This window comes from Odocoileus virginianus, unplaced genomic scaffold (genome assembly GCF_023699985.2).
Source record: "Odocoileus virginianus isolate 20LAN1187 ecotype Illinois unplaced genomic scaffold, Ovbor_1.2 Unplaced_Contig_16, whole genome shotgun sequence".
NCBI lineage: Eukaryota > Metazoa > Chordata > Mammalia > Artiodactyla > Cervidae > Odocoileus > Odocoileus virginianus.
The window spans coordinates 1,618,293-1,641,112 of record NW_027224333.1 but is presented as its reverse complement, the minus strand read 5'-3'; the positions used below and the strand labels follow the sequence as shown (position 1 = coordinate 1,641,112).

The following is a 22,820-nucleotide window of genomic DNA, read 5'->3' as shown; positions in this document are numbered from 1 at the left end:
ACAAAGGTGAGCTGGGTCCTGCTTGGAGGGCTTGGCTCTTCTGGCCCTGAGACACTGCCATGTCCCCTGCAGGTCTCCCCTGTGGTGGGATTTGGCCGTGTGCTTAGCATGAGCTGCAGGCTTTTAACCTTACAGTCGGCTTTTTGCTTTCTCTGCCACTACCTGCAGCAGTGTGTGTGTGCGTGTGCATGTGCACGTGCGTGTGTGTGAGAAAACCCCTTCCCCTTGGCATTGCTAGGAAGTAACTTCATCTCTTGTAGGCAGTCATTCTTTAAAAGAATATTTACTAAGTTTTGGCTGTGCTGTCTCTGTTGCTGCGAGGGCTTCTCTTGTGGAGCATGGGCTCTCGCATGTGAGCTTCAGCAGTTGTAGCCCCTGGACTCTGGAGCAGAGGCTCAGTAGTTGTGGCATACGGACTCAGCTGTTCCATGGCATGTGGGATCTTCCCGGACGAGGGATCGAACCTATGTCTCCTGCGTTAGCAGGCAGATTCTTTACCTACCTGTGAGCCACCAGGAGAAACCTCAGAATCATTTTAAGACTGGAAAAAGGTGGCCTCAATTTCTCCAGGTTTATGGGACAGGAAGCAGAAGCCGGTACAGGAAGTTGTCAGTTTACACCTGCAGCCAGAATGGAGTATGAGCCTGCAGAAAGAATGCCAGTGCTGTTTGATCCTCTTTCCGCTTTCCTTTGCAAGCCCCCTTGTGTGGGGTCAGCAATGGTAAACATGGCCCCTGCCAAGGGGATGGGCTTCACTCCGTGGCAGAGCCTATGGGAATACCCACCTTCCCCCGTGGAGGCTGAGGGGTGGCCTGAAGGAAAGCTCTGGACCTGGCCTTGGTCTTGGGGTGTCCCAGCCCAGCTTTCCAGATGAAACTGCCTCTCGAAGCAGCTTCTGGTTGGCTGCTGTGTTGTCATTGAGCACCATCACTCTATGCTATGACATGACTTCTCAGGAAGAAGAGAAAACAGGAGTGCTCGTGCCATGCTTATTTGTTAATACAGTGCTGTGCCAGTGAAAAAGTGGCCTTATACCTTCCTCTGAGTTACACAGGCCATGTATAAGATGAAAACGACCTCTTTATTTTTGTGGTATTGAAGACTGGCTCTTGTGTTTGGATCACATCATGCGGATTGGTATGCTTTATTGAGAAATTGGGAAAACCTCAGGTAAGCATCGATAATGTGATTACCCCACCCCTACTGCAAAATCCTCACTCTGAACACAGATAATACATGTACTGTTATATGTCAATGGGCTTCTCAGATATTATTACCAACCTCGACTTAAGGCAGAAACCCTAGATTTCCCTCCAGAAAAGTTTCTGCTGTTCTTGCTTCCCAGAATATCCCATGTATTTTTTTCCAGGGCACCTCACTGAGAGTTTGGCGACTCACAACATTTTAAACTCAACTTGTTTATCTTGGTGAACTTTCCTGGCTAGCAAGGAAATCCATCATTATGCTTGGGTCCAAGTGAGGAAAAAAGAGCCTTTTGTATTTTTTTTTTAAGTCTATGTGCGTTGTTAATTTTTGTAGATGGGAACTGGCCATGAACACAATCTCTGGGTTAATGATAGAATGTGTGTGTCTGTGTGTGTGTGTGTGTGTGTGTGTGTGTGTGTGTGTACTATATATAAACTTTTAATGATAGAAAATGTCAAATGTACACAAAAGTCAAGAGAATAGTATAAGGGAACCTTCCCGTACCTGTCTCCCCACTTCTACAGCTAACTGCACAATTGCCAGTCTTGTTTGGTCACACAGCTACACAGCCTCATTGCCCAAGCTTTTACCACGTTGTTGAGGCAAATCCCGGAATCGTATTTAGTCCATAAATGTCTCCTAAAGTTACGGACTCCTTTTGAAAACATAACTAATACCTGTGCCACTTAGTAGTAATCTCTTCATGTTGTCCATTTTCCAGCGAGTTTTTCCCCACCTCCCTGGTTTGTTTGGGTCCAGGTTCAGACTAGGTCCACACCGTACATGTGGTTAGCGTGTCTCTTCATCTCTACCCCTCTCTCCCTTTTTCTTTTTTCCTTCATTTCTTCCTTTTGACAACTTACTTGTTGAAGAAGCTACTCTCCTTGTCCCAAAGAATTGCCCCAATCCTGGATTTTGCTACAGGAATGTGCAGGGCATCATTTCACACGCTCCTCTGTCCCCTGCTCTTTATTTATGTAAACTGGTGTCATTAATCCCACGGGCTTGATCTGACTCAAGTTCCATTGCATTTTCTCTTCTTTTGGAGGTTAAGTATGGTTTGTAGCTGGTGGTGTTACTTTGATCAGGAGGTACACACTCTTTGGTTGCCTCGTGTGTGTGTGTGTGTGTGTGTGTGTGTGTGTGTGTGTGTGTGGTGTAAAGATTATAAGTGGGGTCTGACATTGGCAGCCTGATACATCCATTTGTGTGTGTGTGTGTGTGTGTGTGTGCACTCAGTTGCTCAGTCATGTCCAACTCTTTGTGATCCCATGAACTGCAGCCCTAATTCTAGGGCACAGGCTAAGTAGTTGTGGCATGTGGAATCTTCCCAGACCAAGGATCGAACCTGTGTCCCCTGCATTAGCAGGTAGATTCTTTACCATTGAGCCACCAGAGAAGCCCCCAGAGCCTTCTTATTAACTGCTCTCCAGCGCTCTGCTCCTTACTGTACTATTTTGTGTTTGAAAAAATCTTATTTCTACCACTGCTGTTCAAATTATAGAGGTGGGTGCTCGCTAAACGTGCCAGTAACCCCTTTCCTGGAGGCATGTGCTTATCAGCCCCTGGGTCTGTGCTTCGAGCCTTTTAATTGCTTGATGACTGTCTTCCATCTTGGGATGCCTTGATGGAGTTAAGCCCATGTGTCTCCTTCAGTGACTCAGAGTGACTGCCCTCTGAGGAGTGTTTGTGTCATGGTGAGGCAGTGTTAGATCTTGGAATTAGCGTTTTCTCTCTGAGGGGATTTACAGATTTCAGGAGAGCATGGGCTTGTCCGCAGTCCACACAGGCTTAGAGCAGGATATCCTGTTACCATAGCTCAGAGGCTCCTCAGATAACAGTAAAACCTACAGAAGTGGGGGCGGAAACAAAAAGAGTGTTGTTCCCAGTCGTGGGATGGATCTGGTGTTCCACATGGGACCGACGGCTGATAGAAGCTGCCAGAAGCTCTTCAGGATTCTGGTTCGTTCAAGGCCGTCTGCCAGCACCAGTGATGTAAAAGGTAGAGTCGTAACAAGACTCCTCCTTCTTGGGGGTTGTAACATGTGCTATTAACGCGGATGACCTTTCAAGACCTGGCGGCCCTTTCCTCCAAGATGTGGGTTGAAGAATTCGTTCAGTTTGATTTTTGCCAGTGCAGTTCTCTTGACATCTTAAGTTGAACAAGAAATACGGACGCTTGAGGGCAGGGGGAGGTTGATGAGAAACGCCTCAAAAATGCCTTCTTGGCAGTGTGCCATCAGTGTTTGCTGCCGCGCCTTTTCTCTGACTTCCCCGGTGGCTCAGACAGTAAAGAATCCGCCTGCAATGCAGGAGACCTGGGTTCGATCCCTGGGTCGGGAAGATCCCCTGGAGGAGGGCATGGCAACCCACTCCAGTATTCTTGCCTGGAGAATCCCCTTGGACAGAGGAGCCTGGCGGGCTACAGTCCATGGGGTCACAAAGAGTCAGATGCGACTGAGTGACTAACACTTTTAACGCGCTTCTTGTCTCACTAACAGTTTCTTTCAAAGGCAGGCTATAAAGAGTGTCAGTCTGCTTTTGTCCGCCATCTGACTGTGTGGACAGTCCTCAGATTTGATATGGTGTCACTTTGGAGGCCTTGAGCTTGAGTGTGTTGCTAGCCTGGTGACAGAAGAGGCTGAGTGTGGCGTGAAGGGCCTCAGTGTGGACCTCGCTGTGTGACCATGAGCAAGTCATTCAGCCTTCCTGGTTGAATGTTGAGTGAAAAGTAAAGGCTGCGTTTTAGAGGGAATTTGAAAACTCCCAAATAAACGAATTTTGCAGATGTGATATAAAAGAGAGTTCCTGTCCTTTGAGGTTTTTGTTAGATGAAAATTGATCACAGTTGACAGATGGAAGTGGTTAGAGTTCTGTGGAGCCTGCTTCTTCCCCTTACCAAAGCATACGGACCCTACCCTGGCCACCCTGAGCAGGAGTGTACCAGCGGGTAGCAAGGGCCATTAGCTGCACCAAGTTTTTCCATAGAACAGCTAAAATGGAAAAACTCCAATTTGGACTTGAGAGCTGGGAGATGTGGGTTTCAGTTGTGAGTCTGCCAGATCTTAGCTTGTCCTCTTGGGCCACTTAGTCTCTCTGGGCCTCAATTTTTGCATCACAAAGTCTGGGAAGATTATGCTTATCTCATAAACCTGTTCAGGGGATTAAATGAGGTGAGACATAAAGCATGCAGCAAGACAGTCACCTAGTAGGTGTTTGATACGTGAACTATTGTAATATGCTATTTATATACTTATCTAATTTAATCAAACACATACTTATATAATTCAAACAAATAGATACTTGTATAATTTAATCAGGGACTTCCCAGGTAGTAAAGAAGTGGTAAAGAATTCTCCTGCCAGTGAAGGAGACATAAGAGACATGGGTTCGATTCCTAGGTCAGGAAGATCTCCTGGAGGAGGACACAGCAACCCATTCCAGTATTCTTGGCTGGAGAATCCCATGGACAGAGGAGTCTGGAAGGTGATAGTCCATAGGATCGCATAGAGTCAGACCCAGCTGAAGTGACTCAGCATGCATGCATGCATAATTTAATCAAATGCATATAATTTAATCAGATCAAATATAAAATGTCTCTGTAACGTTATACTCACATAATAGTATCATTTCACATAATTGCATATTCTATAATAATTCGTAACTTTTTGAATAGTTACATTTCAGAGATTCCTAGAACTTTGAGATCATCTTTTCTAAGAGCTTGCACACTTTTTTGTTAAAACTTGTGCAATCTTTTCCCCTATCCTTCCCCTCCAATGACATCTTCTATGGAAGCAGACTGTCTGAGATGGAACAAGGGAAGGGCTTGCCGAACGGTGAGGGGCCCCAACTCGTGGGTGGGCTCTCCCTTCAGCGACCCCAGCTCACCAGGCTGGGACAGCCTTGGGACAGAGTGAAAACAGCTGCTCTCGGTCAGTCTTCTTTCCTTTTTGAGGTCTCAGAGCTCCTTGGGTGGAGCTAAGGTCAGGGCTGAGGCCTGCCGCCTTGAAGTTGAACTTTTGTTCTTGGAGGGGGAGGGTCGGGGGGCTCTGTGGCATCTGCTGGTGAGATGTATTACAGGGTTTGCTGTTCTCTCTCCCTGGTGGGAACTGGGGCCTGTTTTCCTCCAAGTCATCAGCTGATGGTGCCTTAGGCGGCTGGCTCTGTCCCGGGCTTTACTGATGGCTGCACTCAGGCTTTGTTGCTGTTGAAAGCCATAGAGAAATCACAACACCCAAGAATGAAGCCAGAGCCGATGGGGTTAGCATCTCACATTGTGGCCTTAACAGCGACTGTGTGTCTGTACTCTGTGACCATTCGATGAACATTGACTTCTAAGCAGTTGAGAACATTTTGTGTGTTGCAGTCAAGTTTCATTTCTCTATAGGAGTGTCGGTGTCAGGTAACGATCCCTTTGCTGTATGTAGTTTTCTTTCTAGAGGAGTCAGTACATTTGTAGTAGCAAGGGCCTTGGTCATTAACTGTTAAGGAGAAATCACACTTTTCTGGCCTTGGGTTTTCTGTGTTTAAATGATTTCACCCTTTTCTACAGACTTCATCAGCCTATGTCTGTTGTGATTTGTGACATTAAATGAGATATATTGGAGAGCCTTTTATCATAAGATGGATATCAGGAGACATTATGATGTAAATGAGTCTAACTTCTCTCTGCAAGAAAAGTTGAGCCACTTCCTTGGCAGACGTAGTGATGGGAGATGGATGGCCTTTGTGTCTGCCTTGCATCAGAGACTCTTGATTCTCCATAGAACAGCTGAAATGGAAAAACACGTGGCCAGGCCACATTGGGATGCAGGGATAGAATGAAGGAAGGATGAATGGATGTTTGAATGGAACGGGAGTACTAGAGAGGAAGTAATAAATTAGAACCAGGATAAAGGAACAAAAGATAGAGGAGCCATAAGACTTCCCAAGTTTTGTGCAGGGCATCACTATTGAAACGTCACTACTTTTTGCTGTTTCCCATATATTCTTGTACACAGATTTCATTGGTATGTTTACTTAATAGACATTTTGGACTACTAACTGAGATGCTGGGGATAAACGAATAAGACATGATCCTGCTCTCAGAGAGGGAAGTTTAAAATCTTTGGAAATGATTAGGAATCTTGCCTGTCATGTCCCTGCCTATAGAAGATGCTCTTGGAGCAGAGGGAAGCATCCACCACCAGTCTTATCTCCTTGTATTCACCAAGAAAAAGGAAGGGCTTATGGGATCTTTTTTTTCCTTTGCCAAAACATTGCTTTTTAGCTGTTCCCCACCCTTCTATGAAGTTTCAAAGTTCTGGATTATTACTGTTTAAGGGGATGTTACACTCTTGCACAGAATGACTCTTTTATTTCTTTTTGAACCAGGATTGATCGCAAGATGTCTAATGCTCACACCAACTACAAACTGGATGAGGCACAGGCTATAATGAGTGAGCTTAGGACCATCAAGAAAGCCATTTATACAGGCGAGAAGGAAAGGCGGGACCTGATGCAAGTAAGAAGCTGGGGAGCTCTTCAGAGCCCACATCTGTCTCTCTGCCCTCCTGCGTGTCGTTCCTTTATTTATTTATTTCCCTTTTTTAAGCATGTTCATAATGCCAGGGTTATCTAACTATCCTTTATTTAAACATTTAAAATATATATACGTATTTATATTATATCGTTATTATATAATCATGCAAATTTTAAACACATACATGTTTGTACAATAAATATGTCTATTTGATATCCTCTCTATATAAATATTTTAAAATGTGCATGTTAGTTTCCTAGGGTTGCCATGACAAAGAACCACATACCAGGTGGCTTAGAACAACAGGAGTTTATTCTCTCCAAGTCTGGAGGACGAGAGTCTGATGTCAAGGTGCGGCAGGGCCACGGTCTGTCTGAAGGCTCTGGGGGAGGTCCTTCCTTGCCTCTTCCAGCCTCTGGGGGCTGCTGGCAGTCCTTGGTGTTCCTCAGCTTATAGTTGCATCACTCTAGTCTCTGCCTTTGTGATCACATCTCTGCATATAAATTTTTTCTTCTTATAAGGACACCAATCATTGGATTAGAACCTGTTCTCATCTTAATTCGATTTCATCTGCAGACTTTTTCTTCCAAATAAGCACGTATTCCCAGGTTCTGGGGGTTAGGACTGAAGCATCTTCTTGCAGGACACAATTCAGGCTACAGTAAGGGGTGACACATTAATATCATTTAATAACCAAAGTAATTTTAAAAGTGTATCATAAGAGTCTTGCTGTCACCCCATTTTCTCACCTCCTATAACTACTGTTATGACCTTCTTGTGTGTCCTGCTAGTGTTTATACAAACACATGATGGTGTGGACACGTGATCAGTTGCCCTCACAGAAAGCTGGGCCTGTAGCTCTGTATGGCTGCATAGTATTCCACCATGAGGATAGACTTTATACTGGTTTATTTTTTTGCCACTTGAACTCGTGTAGCTTCTGTTATTTTTAGAAATAACTGAGTTTTTGCCAAGGGACGCATGCCGGGCTCTTGCTCCATACCGCAATGCATTTGATGCTCTGCGTCGTGGCTTTTCTTCCAACTCAGTTCACTGAGTCGGCACCTGGCACTGGTAGGCGTTTGTCTCAATTCTGCAGCATGTAAAACATACAAGGACATGGGAGCAAAGCTCACCTTCTTAGGCCAAGTGCAACAGGTGCGCACATGACCGCCTTGCATGGCAGTGCTTCCTAATGTCAAGGATGTGAGGCTGGAGTGTCCCCAGGGTGCTTGTTCAATTGCATGTTACCAGGCCACACCCCAGAACTCCTAGATTAGACTCTCTGGGGGTGGGATACAGAAATCTGTATTTTCAGATGCCCTGTAGTTCCGGGTCATGAGAGGTATATGACACCCATTTGCCTCAAGTGGGTTCCCCACCATGGAGGCTGGAGATAGAATTTCTGAAAGAAGCCTCAGACCCCAGCATCTTCTCTGAGACACTCCAGGGAGACACACAAGCAGTGTCTTCATCTAGTAAAATCAAATAAGTTGTTTCGTCTTTCTAATACAAAGAGAACAGTCTTGGCCCATCCCAAGACACCTTTGTCTAGATCCAGAGGCACCTGCCTGGGGGTCTACTGCACCTGGGCATCTCGTGTCTGCAGTCTATTAAAAATCTTAAAAAATCTAGTTTCTCTTGAACTTTCACCCGAAGGGGGTTCCAGGTACCAGAATTTATACTTACTCTAATCTTTGGCCTACTGACATCCATATAAGATGACTTTGACCCTGTAGAATTATGACTGAAAAAATTTTGCTTATAAGAATATGTGAGCATAGTCTGGGAGTTGTTTTCACCTTCTGTGTGGTTTTGAAGATCTCCAGGTAGCATTCCTCTCTGATGAAATTATTTATTGAAGGAACATTTCAGATGGGAATGCTATCTCCCCTCCCCTTTGCTCTACTAAGGTACAGTTGACAAATAAAATTTTATAAATTTAAGGTGTACGTGCTGGTTTGACAGACACATCTATTGTGAAATGATTACCACCATAAAATGAGTTCGCACATCTGTCACCTCACATGGGTACCTTGATTTTTCTGTGCTAAGGACTTCTAAGATCTACTCTTAGCAACTTTCAGACCTTCACTCCAGTATTGCTAGCTGTACTTACTGTGCTGTGGACCTAAGATCCGGGACTTATTCCTCCTGCTTTCCTGGTGGCTCAGACGGTAAAGAATCCACCTGCCAGTGCAAGAGACGCGAGTTCAATCCCTGGGTCAGGAGGATTCCCTGGAGGAGGGCATGGCAACCCACTCCAGTGTTCTCACCTGGGAAATCCATGAACAGAGCAGCCTGGTGGGCTACAGTCCATGGGATCACAAAGAGATGCAACTGAGCACACAGGCACGCACATTCCCCTTAAAGCATGGGACTTTGGACCCTTTGACCAGCATCTCTTCATTGCCTGGAGCCCTCCAGCCCCTATCAACTGCCTTTCTACTCCGTATGTTTTTGGATTTTTTGGAGGGAAGGCTAATTTTTTCTTTAGGAAACACAAAGGTTAAAAAAAAAAAACAGTAAAAATGGTCCCTCAGTGTTCTCTGTATTATTCCCATGCTGCCAGGAGGACTCAGTTGCCATCTGACTTAAATCACTACAAGTTTCATGAAAGGTGCATGTGCTGATCAACATTTCTTTGGAATCTCATGAGAATGGGGTTGGGGTGGGCCTGCTCTCCAGGAATGAGGCTGCCAACTTGGAATGGGAAGGAAATGACTGCTTGGAAAGGGAAGAGATGCATTGCCATGGCTGTTCAAGTTGCTTGTTCCCTTCTGTTCTAGAGCCTGGCCAAGCTGACTGATGGCTTCAGGAATAGCTGTTCTCTTACCGACCCTCTGCAAGAGTTCCCTCCCGGTGCAGGTGCACTGGGCGAGTCTTTATCTCACCAGTTTTGCGATGCTGGCTCTCAGACTGACATCATAGGCGAGGTATGCTCACCAGGCAGTGGGGGGACGGGGGGCGGAGAACCGAAGATGCCCAGAGAGACAACAAAACGGCTGCTTTCATGTGGCCATCACCCATTTGTTTAAATTTTCCACTTTCCCTTCAAAAGGGTTTTGGCTTTTGTGCCATTAAGTTTGAAGAAAGAATATGTTTTTTTTTTACATCCAGGCATCTTGAAGGTTCAGAGGGGCCTGGGAGGCAATTGAATGGCTTATTACCTTTCTTTTCATAAATTAGATTTTTTTAAAAGGCAGAATCCTTTTGAGAGTTGAGTTCAGCTGTTTTTTTGACAGATGTAGGACTCTTTACAGCATGGATCAGCTAACTTTTTCTGCCAAGGTCCCGATAATAAGTGTTTTAGACCTTGCCGGCTGTGCAGTCTCTGCCATAGTCATCTGTGAATGGGTGGGTGGGGCTTGTTCCAGTAAAACTGTATTTACATAAAGAGGTGGTGGGCCACATTCATCCTTTGGGTGGTAGTTCTCTGAGCTCTGGCTTAGACCAGTGATTTTCAGCAGCTTTGTGGCTGTGTCACCCTTGGGTTATACTTTGATGCTATTTCTTATTCTAAGAGAATGTCAGGAAATTGAATTGAAATTAATTTTGTTTGGGACTTGGAAAAATTTCATAATGCCCCTTTTGATAATTAGTGAAGCCTTGCGTTAGCCAGCAAAGCAGAATTGGCAGCCATCATGTGAAGTAGGGCAGTGAATACTTAGACACTACTGTTGTGCTGCCATTGAGTGAAGTTTTACATTCATTTGTTACAAATGGAAAACCAATTTGTATGGCTTCTTTTTCTTAGGGCTCACTAAGTAAAGTTGAAATATCAATGAAATGCAGAATGCCCTCCTAAAAGTAAATAAATAAAAAGAAACAAAAAGAAGGGAAAACCATTGACTAAAAAACTGTGGGTTTTAAATAATTAACTAATATTTTAAAATGTCAACAAATAGTGCCTCTTTGAGGGGAATATCATATAGGAAATAATGCCTCTGTGTCCTGGATGTCCTGAACTGCCTATTTGCAGTGTTCCCCTCATTCTTCTCAAAAGTACACTTGGACATTTTTTGACCAGGTTTAAGACAGAGAAGAATCTGTAAGTCAAAACTGTCTGGCATTTTTGCCTAAAGATTTTGGTATGAGAAAAGGAAAAGAAGTACAATGTGTATTGAATTCCATGAATAACTCATTGCTGCTTAATATAAGTTTAGAATTAGAATTTTTATAGGCTCTTACCTTGTTTGAGAGAAACAGGTAAGATTGAAGGTTCTGTAATGATTTAGGTAAGACTTTCTAAAAAACATCAGGTGGGGAGTGGCTGGTTGTGCTACTATAATAACTTGAGCAGTAAATTGTCATTATTTATGAGTTTACTGAGGCTGGCCCTGAGTTGGCAGCTTCATGACTGTTACTTCGATTTAAGTCATCGTTTCTATCCTCTTTTGTCAGCTGAGGGGGTCCAGGTGCCAGGTTACCTAAGGTTATATAGCCAGGGAGAGGCAGATCTGGGTTTGAATCAGCAACTCTGATCCCTAAACCCCTGTGCTTTCTACTACATCTTGTTATTGAAAAATATATCAAAAGACTTTAACTGTATTAGTTAGTTATTGCTGCATAACAAAACACTCCTGAAACCTAGCATTTGAAAACAGCACACATTTATTATCTCACACTTGTACTGTGGATCAGGAAACTGTGCTGTATCTTCTGCTTCAGGGCCTCTCAGGAAACTGTAATCAAGGTATTAGCTAGGGTTGCAGTCTCATCAGAAAGCTTGATTGGGAAGGGTTCACTTCCAGGCTTAAATGATAGTTGGCAGGATTCAGTTCGTCACAGATTGTTGAACTGAGAGCTTCTATTTCTTACTGTATGAACCTCTCCAGAATGGCAGCTTGCTTCGTCACAGCGTGCATGTACTACACAAGTTGGGATGAATTTTTTTGCTTTTGCATCAACTTTGAGGAATTCTCTATTTCTTTTCAAACTTAATTTGCTGTTGGGAATTACAAAATAGACAAGTGTACTTCCACTATTTAAAAAAAAATCCACCAGTGTTGGAACAACCAAAGTCTTACCAGTCCCATTCCCAACTCCCGATGACCAGAGGTGGCAGCTGTTATTGGTGTGTTTCCTTCCAGACTTTTGAAAAATGGAAGTTGGAAGGTGAATTAAAATATTCTTCATTGCTGCTGGAGGTTTAGATGAATTTTCTTTTTTGAAAATGGGTTTTTAACATGTCTCCCCCCCCCCCGTTTATCTTCCTTCTGTTCCAAAAAGTTCGTCTTTGATGATAAAACAAGGCTTGTGGATCGAGTCAGGCTTAACTGGCAGTATGAGGAAGCCAGAAAGAGGTAAGAAGCTCCTTTTTCAAACTTTGCCTTCTCCTTATTTCCTTTCTCCTGTGGGAAGAGGTTTTATGGAGTTTCAATGTGTGATTTATCCACATCTTACCAGAAAGCAATGTCTGATAGAGTATAGAATTACGGTTTACGTGTAGCTTCTGAACACGTGACAAAACTTCACATGCATTTAAAATGGGAACTTCTCAATATTGCAAACAATTATAAAGACAGGATTTAATAAAAATAGAGACTTTTCGGGCTCTCTCTATCCTCTCAGGGAATTCAGAACTCCCTCCTTCCCTGCCTTCTAACTGAGCATCAGTCCCTCAGACCAGCTTAAGCATAACTTTTTTTTTTTTTAATATATGTGGCATCTCATTCCATAGATTAACAGCAAAAGCCATGTATCTTGGTTTCAAAGACAGTTTAATAAGGATTAGGTCAATGAGTGACAGCAGTACCTAATCTGTGTCATTCTGATGGAGAGAACTGAAACACAATCGTGTCTGTTAACCTGTGCTGTAGGTTACCTGCCTTCTGCAAATTGAGACTTGACCTTGTTCATGTGTTTCAAAATGTATCTCTCCCTCCTCCTTCCCTCTGCCTCTCCCTCCATCTTGGTCTCAGCCAGGGTTCAGGGGCAGCACCACCAGGTGGGCCGTTACCCTTGCAGGCAGTGTTTTGTTTAAATTTGTTTTATTCGGCTGTGTTGGGTCTTAGTGGCAGTGCACAGGCTTCTCTCTAGTTGTGGCGCATGGACTTAGTAGTTACGGTCCATGGGCTTAGTGACTCTCTCTTATACCTTCTGAAAAGAGTCTTAAATCCAAGCTATTCCAAAATCTGGGCTTCGGAAAGCCATGGTGCCTATCTTTTTCAAGAAGTTTCTTTAGTCACATATGAACTTCTCTCCGGGGAGTGGAGGAAGAGGAGTGAATGCCAAGCAGGTCAAGGGCGTCCATTCTGGAAGCTAAATAGTTGGGTTTGCTCGGTATACTGTATCATTCAGGGATGTCTGGAAATCCACTTCATGGCCTTTTTAGCAAATGTAAAAATAGCCTCCAAAGCAGATCATCTGACTCCCCGCTGGAGGGCTGGCTGGAGATGACCCAGCCTCCACTCAGAGCCCCTCTGCCCGATCCTCCTGGCTCTTGCTCTGCAGGATGCAGTGATATGCTCGAAGAGGGCACTACATTTCCCCGTGGACCACTTCCCTGGCCTCAGGCAGCTGCCCTGTGGAGCTCACTGGTGGCATTTGTCAGACGTTGTCTCAATATTGAGAATATTGTCTCAGTAGTCCTCTGCTCTGTGCATGTTTCTGCTGCACCGTATGGGTGTTGGAATTTGCTGTGTTGTATTAAGCCACAGAAACTTGATGGGTGCTGCACTTAACATAATTGTTACTGTTTGGCTGTGACATTTACCAGCCATAGCAAGGGATATTTCGGTTTTCTAGAGGTGATGTTGGTACAGAGTGAGTAATCTTTTAAATATCGAGATAATAACATTTGGGCGGAAAGACCAGGATTTAAGAGCATTCTTCAGGGGAGGACACTTCAGAGGGGACATTCTTCAGGATACTGATGGAGTTCCCTTTCATCAGTATCTTTTAAAGGGGAGGAGTATCTCAGGTCCACCAGAACCTTGTTAGGAAAGGCACCGCGGTTGCAGAGGAAGGTCCTGTCCCCAGTGCCTCGACCTTTGTAGGAAAGTAGGGGCTTTTCCAAAATGCCTTTCTGAGCTGCCTTGGCCACATTTAGAGATCTGAGATCCGTTGTAAGGACATGCCAGGTTGGCTCACAATTGTTCTTTCCCCACTAGGACAGTGGTTCCCACTGGGTCAGGGAGTGAGGGAGGGGTGCAATGGTGGGACCCCCCTACCCCCGGTGGGCTTCTGGCCACATTTACAGATGTCAGTAGTTGTCATAGCTCTAGGGGAGGCACCAATGGCATCAAGTGGGGAGAGACCAGAGGACCCTCCAGCCCCCACGTCACTAGTGCTGGAGGATTGTGCTGTCACAGCAGGCCCACATCTGCCTCATTTCCATATGGGTGACCCCAGCAGCTTCCTTCGCAGCCATGGGCAGAGAAGCTGCCAGGGGCGGGGCGGCGAGGAGACTACTTCTGAACAGCACCCGCCCTGTTCACAGACGTGGCATGGTTTATGTGAGGCCATATAAACTCCCCCACAGCTAACAGACATTGTGAGGACCTCAGTGAGTCTGCCTGGGGGTGGAGATAACCCCAGATAGTACCTGTGGTGTGTGCACCTGCGTGCATGCACGCTGCATATATGTATAGACACACAGGGTTCAGAAGCATGTACAAGTCTGCTTGTATGTCTATGTACACATGTAACACATGTATGCTTGCATTTATTTGTGCATATATATATATAGAGCTTCCCTGGTGACTCAGACAGTAAAGAATCCTCCTGCAATGCAGGAGACCTGGGTTTGATCCCTAGGTTGAGAAGATCCCCTGGAGGAGGGAATGGCTACCCACTCCAGTATTCTTGCCTGGAGAATCTCATGGACAGAGGAGCTTGGTGGGCTACAGTCCATGGGGTCACAGAGTCAGACATGATTTAGCATATATATATCCCTGTATGTTTTCCTGCTTATTTTTATTACATAAATAATACATGAATACATTGTTTTTGTCAAAGATGCAATCAATAGAGACCTCCCATCTTAACTTCCTCTCTAATCCTACCTCCCACCATTAATGATTTGGTGTGAAACCTTCCAGGTTTTATGTAAACATTTAAGTAAATGAAACTCAATGTAGTTAAATCTAGTATATGATGCATAGCTTTTCTAATGATTATAACCATCCTCTCTGGATGGACATCTTGATGATTCCAGTTTTTTTCTTTTCAGAAATAGCGCGTGTCTATGTATAGGCCCCAGCCTTGTAGGAATGCCTGTTTTCCTTGGACAGATACTTAGCAAGGAAACATATGGGTCTAAAGACCTTTATGTTGGAAGTTCTGATCGGTCCCACCGAATTGTCTTCCAAAATGACCTATATGCTTTACCCTGCCACCAGTAGCAATGGAGAGCCCTGATTTCTGTGTCTCCTCATCCTGGTTAAATACCAGCATTCTTTGTACATTTTTTTGGAGTCGTGGACAAAGACATTCTGTGAGTTGTCACGTCCTTCCCTGGTGAAAGATGCAGGGAATGGTGTACTGATGATGCAGATCAGCATACTTTCAGTTATTTAAATTGCCGAGTCTGAATTGTTTTTGCAGACAAGCACTCCTTTTACAACATGTTAGATTCCATCAGCCCCTAAGGGATGGGGATGACCCCCCAGGGGATATTTTTGGTTCTTGTAATTGGAGAGAGGGCACTGCTGGCATCCCATGTGGGGAGCCCAAGGATATTGCCTAACAACCCATAATACCCAGGACAGTCCCCACAGCAGAGACTCAGATGGCCCAGAGTTTCTTGCTGCCTTCAGGAAATCTGACTCTTGGGCTTCTTATCTTGCTCGAAATCCCTACTGTATGTGGCAAGAGCCAAGGGCAAGTCTTCCACTGACTCAAGGCATTAGCCTGTTCCAGCCATGCTGGCCCCCTCGGTGTTCCTCTTACACATTGGCCCTAACACCTGTCAGGCACACTTCTGATTTAGTGCTGGAGGTTGGCACAGTAATGACCCCCTGAGATATCTACATCCTAATCCCCAGAACCCGTGGCTCTGTTGCCTTCCTTGGCAGAAGGAGCTTTGCAGATGGCCTCAAGTTAGAGATCTGGGGGTGGGGAGATGATGCTGGATCACCTTGATGGTGGCTGTTTAGTCGCTCAGTCATGTCCGACTCTTTGCAACCCCATGGACTGTAGCTCACCAGGCTTCTCTGTCCATGGGATTCTTCAGGCAAGAATACTGGAGTGGGTTGCCATCGCCCTTCTCCAGGGGATCTTCCCGACCCAGGGATCGAACCCAGGTCTCCCACATTGCAGGCAGATTCTTTATCATCTGAACCACCAGGGATTACCTCGATAGGCTCAGTGTAATCCCAAGGATCCTTAGAAGAGGGAGAAGCAGAGAAGGAGATGTGAGGATGGATGCAGAGTTCAGAGTGATGCAGGCCTGTGAGCCAAGGAAAGTGAGCAGCCCTGAGAAACTGCTGCAAAATAGATTCTTCCCTTGAGCCCCCCCGAATAATCACAACCCTGTCACTCATTGTTGACTTCTGTCACCTGGAACTGTAAGGTTCTATGACCATACCACCCTGAATGCACCCAATCTCGTCTGATCTCGGAAGCTAAGCAGAGTCGGGCCTGGTTAGTACTTGGATGGGACTGTAAGGTAATGATGTGTGTTTTTGTAAGCCTCCCAAGTTTGTGGTCATTTGTTACAGAAACGAAAGACAACTAACACAGTACCCTTGGCCCCCGCTGTCTCCTCTGCCTGCGATGGGATGCGTGGCCTCAATGGGTCACATGGCCTCTGCTCTCCTTCCGTTCACTGTCAGAGACACTTTTCTCATCATTCTGAATAGAAGATCACTCCCATCCACCACCCCATCACCTTGATTCTCCCAGCCAATGTGACCAGCTAACCTGCTCTATACTTTATGCATGTGCATGTTAAGTCTCTTCAGTCATGTCCAACTCTTTGCGACCCCATGGGCTGCAGCCTGCCAGGCTCCTCTGTCCATGGGATTTTCCAGGCAAGAATACTGGAGTGGGTTGCCATGCCCTCCTCCAGGGGATCTTCCCAAACCAGGGATCGAACCTGCATCTCTTGTGTCTTCTGCATTGGCAGGTGGGTTCTTTACCACTTGCACCACCTGGGAAGCCCATACTTTATGTGTTTGCTTTTTTTATTGTTTGTTTTTCCCTGCAAGAATGGAAACCTCATGAGGGCAGAAATTTTTGTCCAGTTAGCTCATGACTAATTCCAACAACTAAGTGTCTGGTGAATATTTACTGAAAGAGTAAACAGGGGTCCCCTTAGATCACACGTACTCTTTGGCCTTCACCCCTATGAACAGGCGGGTGGAAGGAATTCTTGGACCCAGGTCAGCGCCAGGTCAGCCGCTCTGCTCCTGGCTCATGTCTCCAAAACCCTCATCCTGGTATGAGCCTTGGGCTAATTCCCCTGGATTTACAAGAAGAAAGGGCCTTTAGACATGCATGCCCTTCGGGATCTCATGGAGGCGGGTCATGGTCTCTTCATTTCAGAAACTGTGTTCACATGACACGTCATCGCTCCCAGCTCAGCTTGTGGTTCCTGGGCTTTCGTGGTCATTCAGAAGGGCTTGTGGTCATGGACCACCCCGTCATGAATCCTCCTCTTGGGTGTTGGAAAAAACAGCTTTGGAGCTGGGCCCTGAGGGATGTTGGAATTCCGGCTGCCCACGTGTTGAGGAAGAGCTTTCTTAATCAAGGGGGCACAGGGATCAGGGTGGAGAGTTATATAATTGCAAGTTTCTTAGGGGGCAGGGGAGAACAACCCCAGAGAGAGTTCTCTTAGGCTCGCTTTATGGTCAAGGATCACTTAGGCTGTGGATCTTGGTATTTGATAGTTTGGTGCTTTCATTGGAGCTTCACCTGCTTAAAAACATCCTTGAGAAAAAAAAAAAAAAACATCCTTGAGGCATTCTTTTTGTTGCCAGGCTGCATCCCATGAAGATTAGCTTCCTTCTCCTCTATAAAACCTCCTGGGCTTTGTCACTTCTAAATGGGGAAAAACTGATGCCTTGATGTATTTCCTTGTATATCTAGATTTGAGATTCTTTCTCAGAGTTGGGAAATCATCAAAAGACAATAAATGTTCTCGACAATGAGGGGTTTCATGTCTCTTCAGATTTAAAGGAAGTTTATAGAAGCAAAACTCATAATTCCAAACAATGGTATGATTTCTAGAGAATTTTCTAGACCAGACCACCACTGTCATGGTGACTAGTTTTGTTTTCAACCGTGGGTCATGTGCTCAGTTACTCAGTTGTGTCCGACTCTTTGGCGACCACATGGACTGTAGCCCACCAGGCTCCTCTGTCCATGGGATTCTCCAGGCAAGGATACTGGAGTGGGTTGCCATTTCCTCCTTCAAGGGAATCTTCCCAGCCCAGGGATCGAACCTGTGTCTCTTGCATCTCCTGCATTGGCAGGTGGATTCTTTACCACTTGGGAAGCCCTCTAGGTCATGTGAAATATATCCCAACAACTGTTTTCTTCCTTTTCCTTCAGGAACATCACTTTGGTTCCCAAGGCAGACCTTAGGATAGGAATATTTTCATACTATTGGTTAAAAACTTGAGAGAATTTTTCAAAGCTAGTTTGGAGGAACAAGTCTTCTTGAAGCAATCCTGATGACGCAGATGGCTCCTTATTTTTAACCTAAGAGTGCTTGTTCCAGAACTGTGCACAAACTGTAGCTGTTTCCATAGAAACACTTGCTGTCCCTGATAGGAACAAAACATTCGGCCCAGCCTGTGTCTCCGTGTCTCAGTGTTTGTTGCCAGGACGGGTCCTGTGCCGTTGCTGATGGAGCGTTAGGATTCCAGCTGAATTCGATCAGTCCCTTGGATTTTCCCTTCAGTTCTCCAGTGACCGTGTATCTGGGTTTGGGAGTGGGGCACGGCCATGAGAGACAAAGGAAACAGGCCAAGAGAAAGAAACCTGGAGACCATCTGCTTTCCATTTAAAGAAGTCATTCTGAAGCTCTGTTTGTTCAGAGGGGACAAGATGTGAGGTCAGGGAGGGGTGTTGGGGTATTTGTAGGCCTGTCTTTTTTTTTTTTGATTAATTTTTAAAAGATTATTTATTTTTGCCTGAACTGGGTCTTCATTGCTGCATGGACTTTTTCTCTAGTTGTGGCGAGCGGGGGCTACTCTTTGTTATGGCGCATGGGTTTCTCCTGGTGGCTTCTCCTGTTGCAGAGCATAGGCTCTAGGTACACAGGCTCAGGAGTTGTAGCACACAGCCTTAGTTGCTCCGCAGCATGTGGGATCTTCCTGGACCAGGGATCAAACTCGTAACCCCTACCTTGGCAGGCAGATTCCCAACCATGAGCCCACCAGGGAACGTAGGCCCTTCTTATGCCACACGGCCTAGATTCAGACTCCATGAGTTTCCAGTATAAAGAGTCGAGCTGAATGGATACTAGTTGACCAATATTTAGTTCATTGAGGTAAAGTGATTTCACTGTCCATATGACTCAGATCTCAGATGAGACTGTGGTAGACTTCTGCTTTCCATTTAAATAGATACTTGCAGAAAGAAAACTAAAGAGAGAAAACATAAGAAGAATAAGTCTATAGCTGTAATTGACTTCTGAAGGCACGAGACTCTAACCTGGCATCATGTCCTAGAATCTGGCATTGGGTCCATCCTGTCCCCTCACCCTGAGTCAGGGCTGTGGGTGGCCTGGAGTTCCATTTCTGTTCCAGAAAGTGGCATTATTTTAGGAATGTGCAAAATTATATCGTAGATCCCAGAACTTTACTCTGAATATGTAAAATATGCCTCAAAACTGTGCAATATTAAAAGCGCATTTTCTTCTTTGAAAAATGAAAATCACATTTAAGATTTCCACATGAACCGTAAGGGTCCGAGCAGTTTCTGCCACATAAATGCAGGTTTGAAATTCATGGTTTAATGGTGCCTGGGTTGTAACAGAAAAGGTGTTTGGGCAAAAATAGTAAGGGAAAAATGATTCATATTTGACTTCTGTCTACATTAGGCCTGTTCAGGGGGTGAAATTTAGAAATCACACGATAAACATGAGACCGGAATGCTTGACTGAGGACTTGCTTTCATTTCTTGACTATTCTGTGCACAGGGACGTGTGTCTTAAAGCCTTTAAAAGGCATTTGTGAGAGGATATATATAGGCTATAAAAGGGATTACCTATCAAAAGTAAAAATCAGTAAACTCAGCTGACTCTCAGGGAAAAACAAACTGTCACTAGTTTTACGTTGATCTTGATTCTCTTTGAAAATGAACGTGGGCAGCTCCCTGGCGGTACAGTAGTTAGGATTATGTGCTCTCACTGCTGTGGTCCCATGTTCAATCCCTGGTTTGGGAATTAAGATCCCACAAGCCACACGGTGCAGTCAAAAAAAAAAAAAAAGGACTTGGAAAAGTTTCTTTTTTTTGCAAATTTTAATCATGACCTCACTTTGTTTCCTTATATTTCATTCCACTGAGAAAATATGGTAGAAAACAGCCTTTCTGGAAACAGTTTTCCTTTTATTTTCTGGAATTGGAATGATGGTGCTTGCAAGAGTGGGGTTCCAATTCCACACTGCATATCAGCTACTGGGTGTGGATATAGAAGGGACATCAGAACTATACATTTGTTATTTAGCCTGAGGTAGAAGGTCTCTTGGATCCATTAACCCTAATACAGGAAGGGTCCTCCTTGCAGATGTTCTTTTCTGGGCCAGCAGCATGGTAGACAAGGCTTATCGTTTTAAAGGTAAAGCCGCCCTGCCTCTTCCATGGCAAATATTCAAGACAACACTTGTACAAGAAATGTACAAGAAGGAATTCTAGCATTCTTGATTCCCGGTATAGACAGACACACACATGCTTCTCTCAGCCTGGCTAAGAGCAGACCCCAAATGTCTAACTCCAGATTATGGATCTAGAGAAAGAAAATTACACTTTCTAGTCTATTCCAGTCAGCTTCCCTTGTGGCTCAGACGGTAAAGAATCTGCCTGCAGTAGTTCGGGAAGATCCCCTGGAGAAGGGAATGGCAACCCACTTCAGTGTTCTTGCCTGGAGAATTCCATGGATAGAGGAGCCTGGTGGGCTACAGTCCATGGGGTTGCAAAGAGTCAAACACAACTGAGCGACTAACACACACAATATATGCCAGTATTCCTCTAGATTCATAGGGAGCTCTGCAGTGATTTGCAGTGCTGTGAAATTTAATTATTAAAAAAAAAAGCAATAAACCTCTGTTCTTAAGCACAGTGTGCTCGTCTAGTGCTCAGTACAGCCCAAACAACCTTCCCAGGTGGGTTACATTAAGTCAGCTTCACCCAAATTGTTTCTGCTACAGGAGGCACCCCTCACCATATGTCCGTCCATACACCTTTTTCTTGTGAGCTCTGGAAAGTTAGTTTCTGTTACTGTTTAATCCTGGCCACTGTACTATTTCTTTTATACTCACAGTGGGCTGACCTTTTGAAATCTGCCCTTTGCCTCGTTTTCCTCTCATAATTGAGTTTTTCCCTTATTCTTTGTTCTGATAGTGGATATTACTTGGGGGCTTTCCTGGTGCCTCAGATGGTAAAGAATCTGCCTGCAATGCAGGAGACATGGGTTCAATCCCTGGGTTGGAAGATCCCCTGGAGAAGGAAATGGCAACCCACTTCAGCATTCTTGCCTGGAGAATCCCATGGACAGAGGAGTCTGGCCGGCTACAGTCCATGGGGCCGCAGAGTCGGACATGACTGAGTCACTTGGGATTTTCCTGGAAAAAGCAGGATTATCTAGGATTGGATCTCCACCCACCCTCAGCAACTTGAATCCCCATGCAGTGGTGGCCAACCTGGAGCTGGCCAATGCAAATGGAACCTTGATCTCCTCACATGTTAACTTCAGAAAACTCAAAAGGAGTGCTTTTAAAAATATGTGTGCTTGTAATATGAGAATTATTAGTATATGTGACCAGGTAATACTGCTAACTTTACTTGGGCTCAAATAGGTTTTCCTGTATACATTGAAATGAAAAATTATGAGGACCCAATGGATTTGCTCTTTGTACATCTCTTTTATATTTATTCCTTACCTTTGACTTGGCTTGATCTACAGTAGAATGTTCCAAAAATTTCGCTGAGTCTAATGTCTGATTTGGTGCTAATTTATGGGTCTGCTTGGAGTGCTTCCTTGCGCTTCAGTTATATGACTGCCATAAATTTTAATTACACTAATTAGAGAGAGGTAGATGCTTAAGCCCAGTTGGATTCCTAACCCTGTTGAGCTGCATCTGTCATTAGTTTTTTCAGTGACATGGTTTGGCACCATTTTCTAACACATTTGCAGGAAATTGGTCTTATGTTAGAAAAGAATTTGCCTAATAAAGCTACTGACATTCAGCTATTTTCTTTACCTTTTTGGGGAACTGGGCTTGAGTAAAATGTGCGCATTTAAACTATAACTTGTATACTCTTCTTTTCATGACTGGATTTTCTGATTGGTTTGGTGCTTGAAGAAGGTGGTGGTTGTTGTTTAGTCACTCAGCCATGTCTGACTCTTTGTGACCCCATGGACTGTAGCACACCAGGCTTCCCTGTCCTTCACCATCTCCCGGAGCTTGCTCAAACTCACGTCCATTGAATCAGTGATGCCATCCAACCATCTCACCCTCTGTCTGTCATCCCCTTCTCCTCTTGCCCTCAATCTTTCCCAGCAGCAGGGTCTTTTCCAGTGAGTTGGCTTTTCGCATCAGGTGACCAAAGTGTTGGAGTTTCAGCTTCTTCACTTGAAGGCGCCTTGGCCAATCCTTTTGTCAGTTTGACTAGTCCTATGCTCATGTCTAGTTCAGGAGCAGCTCAGACTCGTACAAGGATATCCCACAGACCTTAACACATGGGCCAATGCCAGTTGACTGTCAGTATCTGCAAGGAAGCACAGTGTTGAGATGGATTCTAAAGTCTGGACCCAGCGAGGACACCAGCTTTGATTCATGACATGTGTCCTGAGCACCAAATGGGACAGTCTCAGAAGCACTCTTGCCTTTCTCATTTTAGTGAGGATCATCCTGTCCCTGCCTGATGGAAGCCCTAAGAGCTCCAAGGACAGTTTGCATTCTCCAGACCAGGCTGG

At 44.9% G+C, this 22,820-nt stretch overlaps 1 protein-coding gene across 4 annotated transcripts in view; it reads left to right on the top strand.

Moving 5' to 3' along the window:
* WWC3 (WWC family member 3) overlaps positions 1-22,820 on the top strand; it is a 108,709-nt gene that overhangs the window by 57,496 nt on the left and 28,393 nt on the right. For 2 of the 4 annotated variants that reach the window (XM_070464128.1, XM_070464127.1), the window contains 4 exons: positions 6,583-6,712; positions 6,983-7,081; positions 9,520-9,666; positions 11,963-12,036. In XM_070464128.1, coding sequence (XP_070320229.1) covers positions 6,583-6,712; positions 6,983-7,081; positions 9,520-9,666; positions 11,963-12,036 — 450 coding nt within the window. The remainder of the gene's footprint in view (positions 1-6,582; positions 6,713-6,982; positions 7,082-9,519; positions 9,667-11,962; positions 12,037-22,820) is intronic. The other 2 variants (XM_070464129.1, XM_020901295.2) reach the window with 1 other exon arrangement.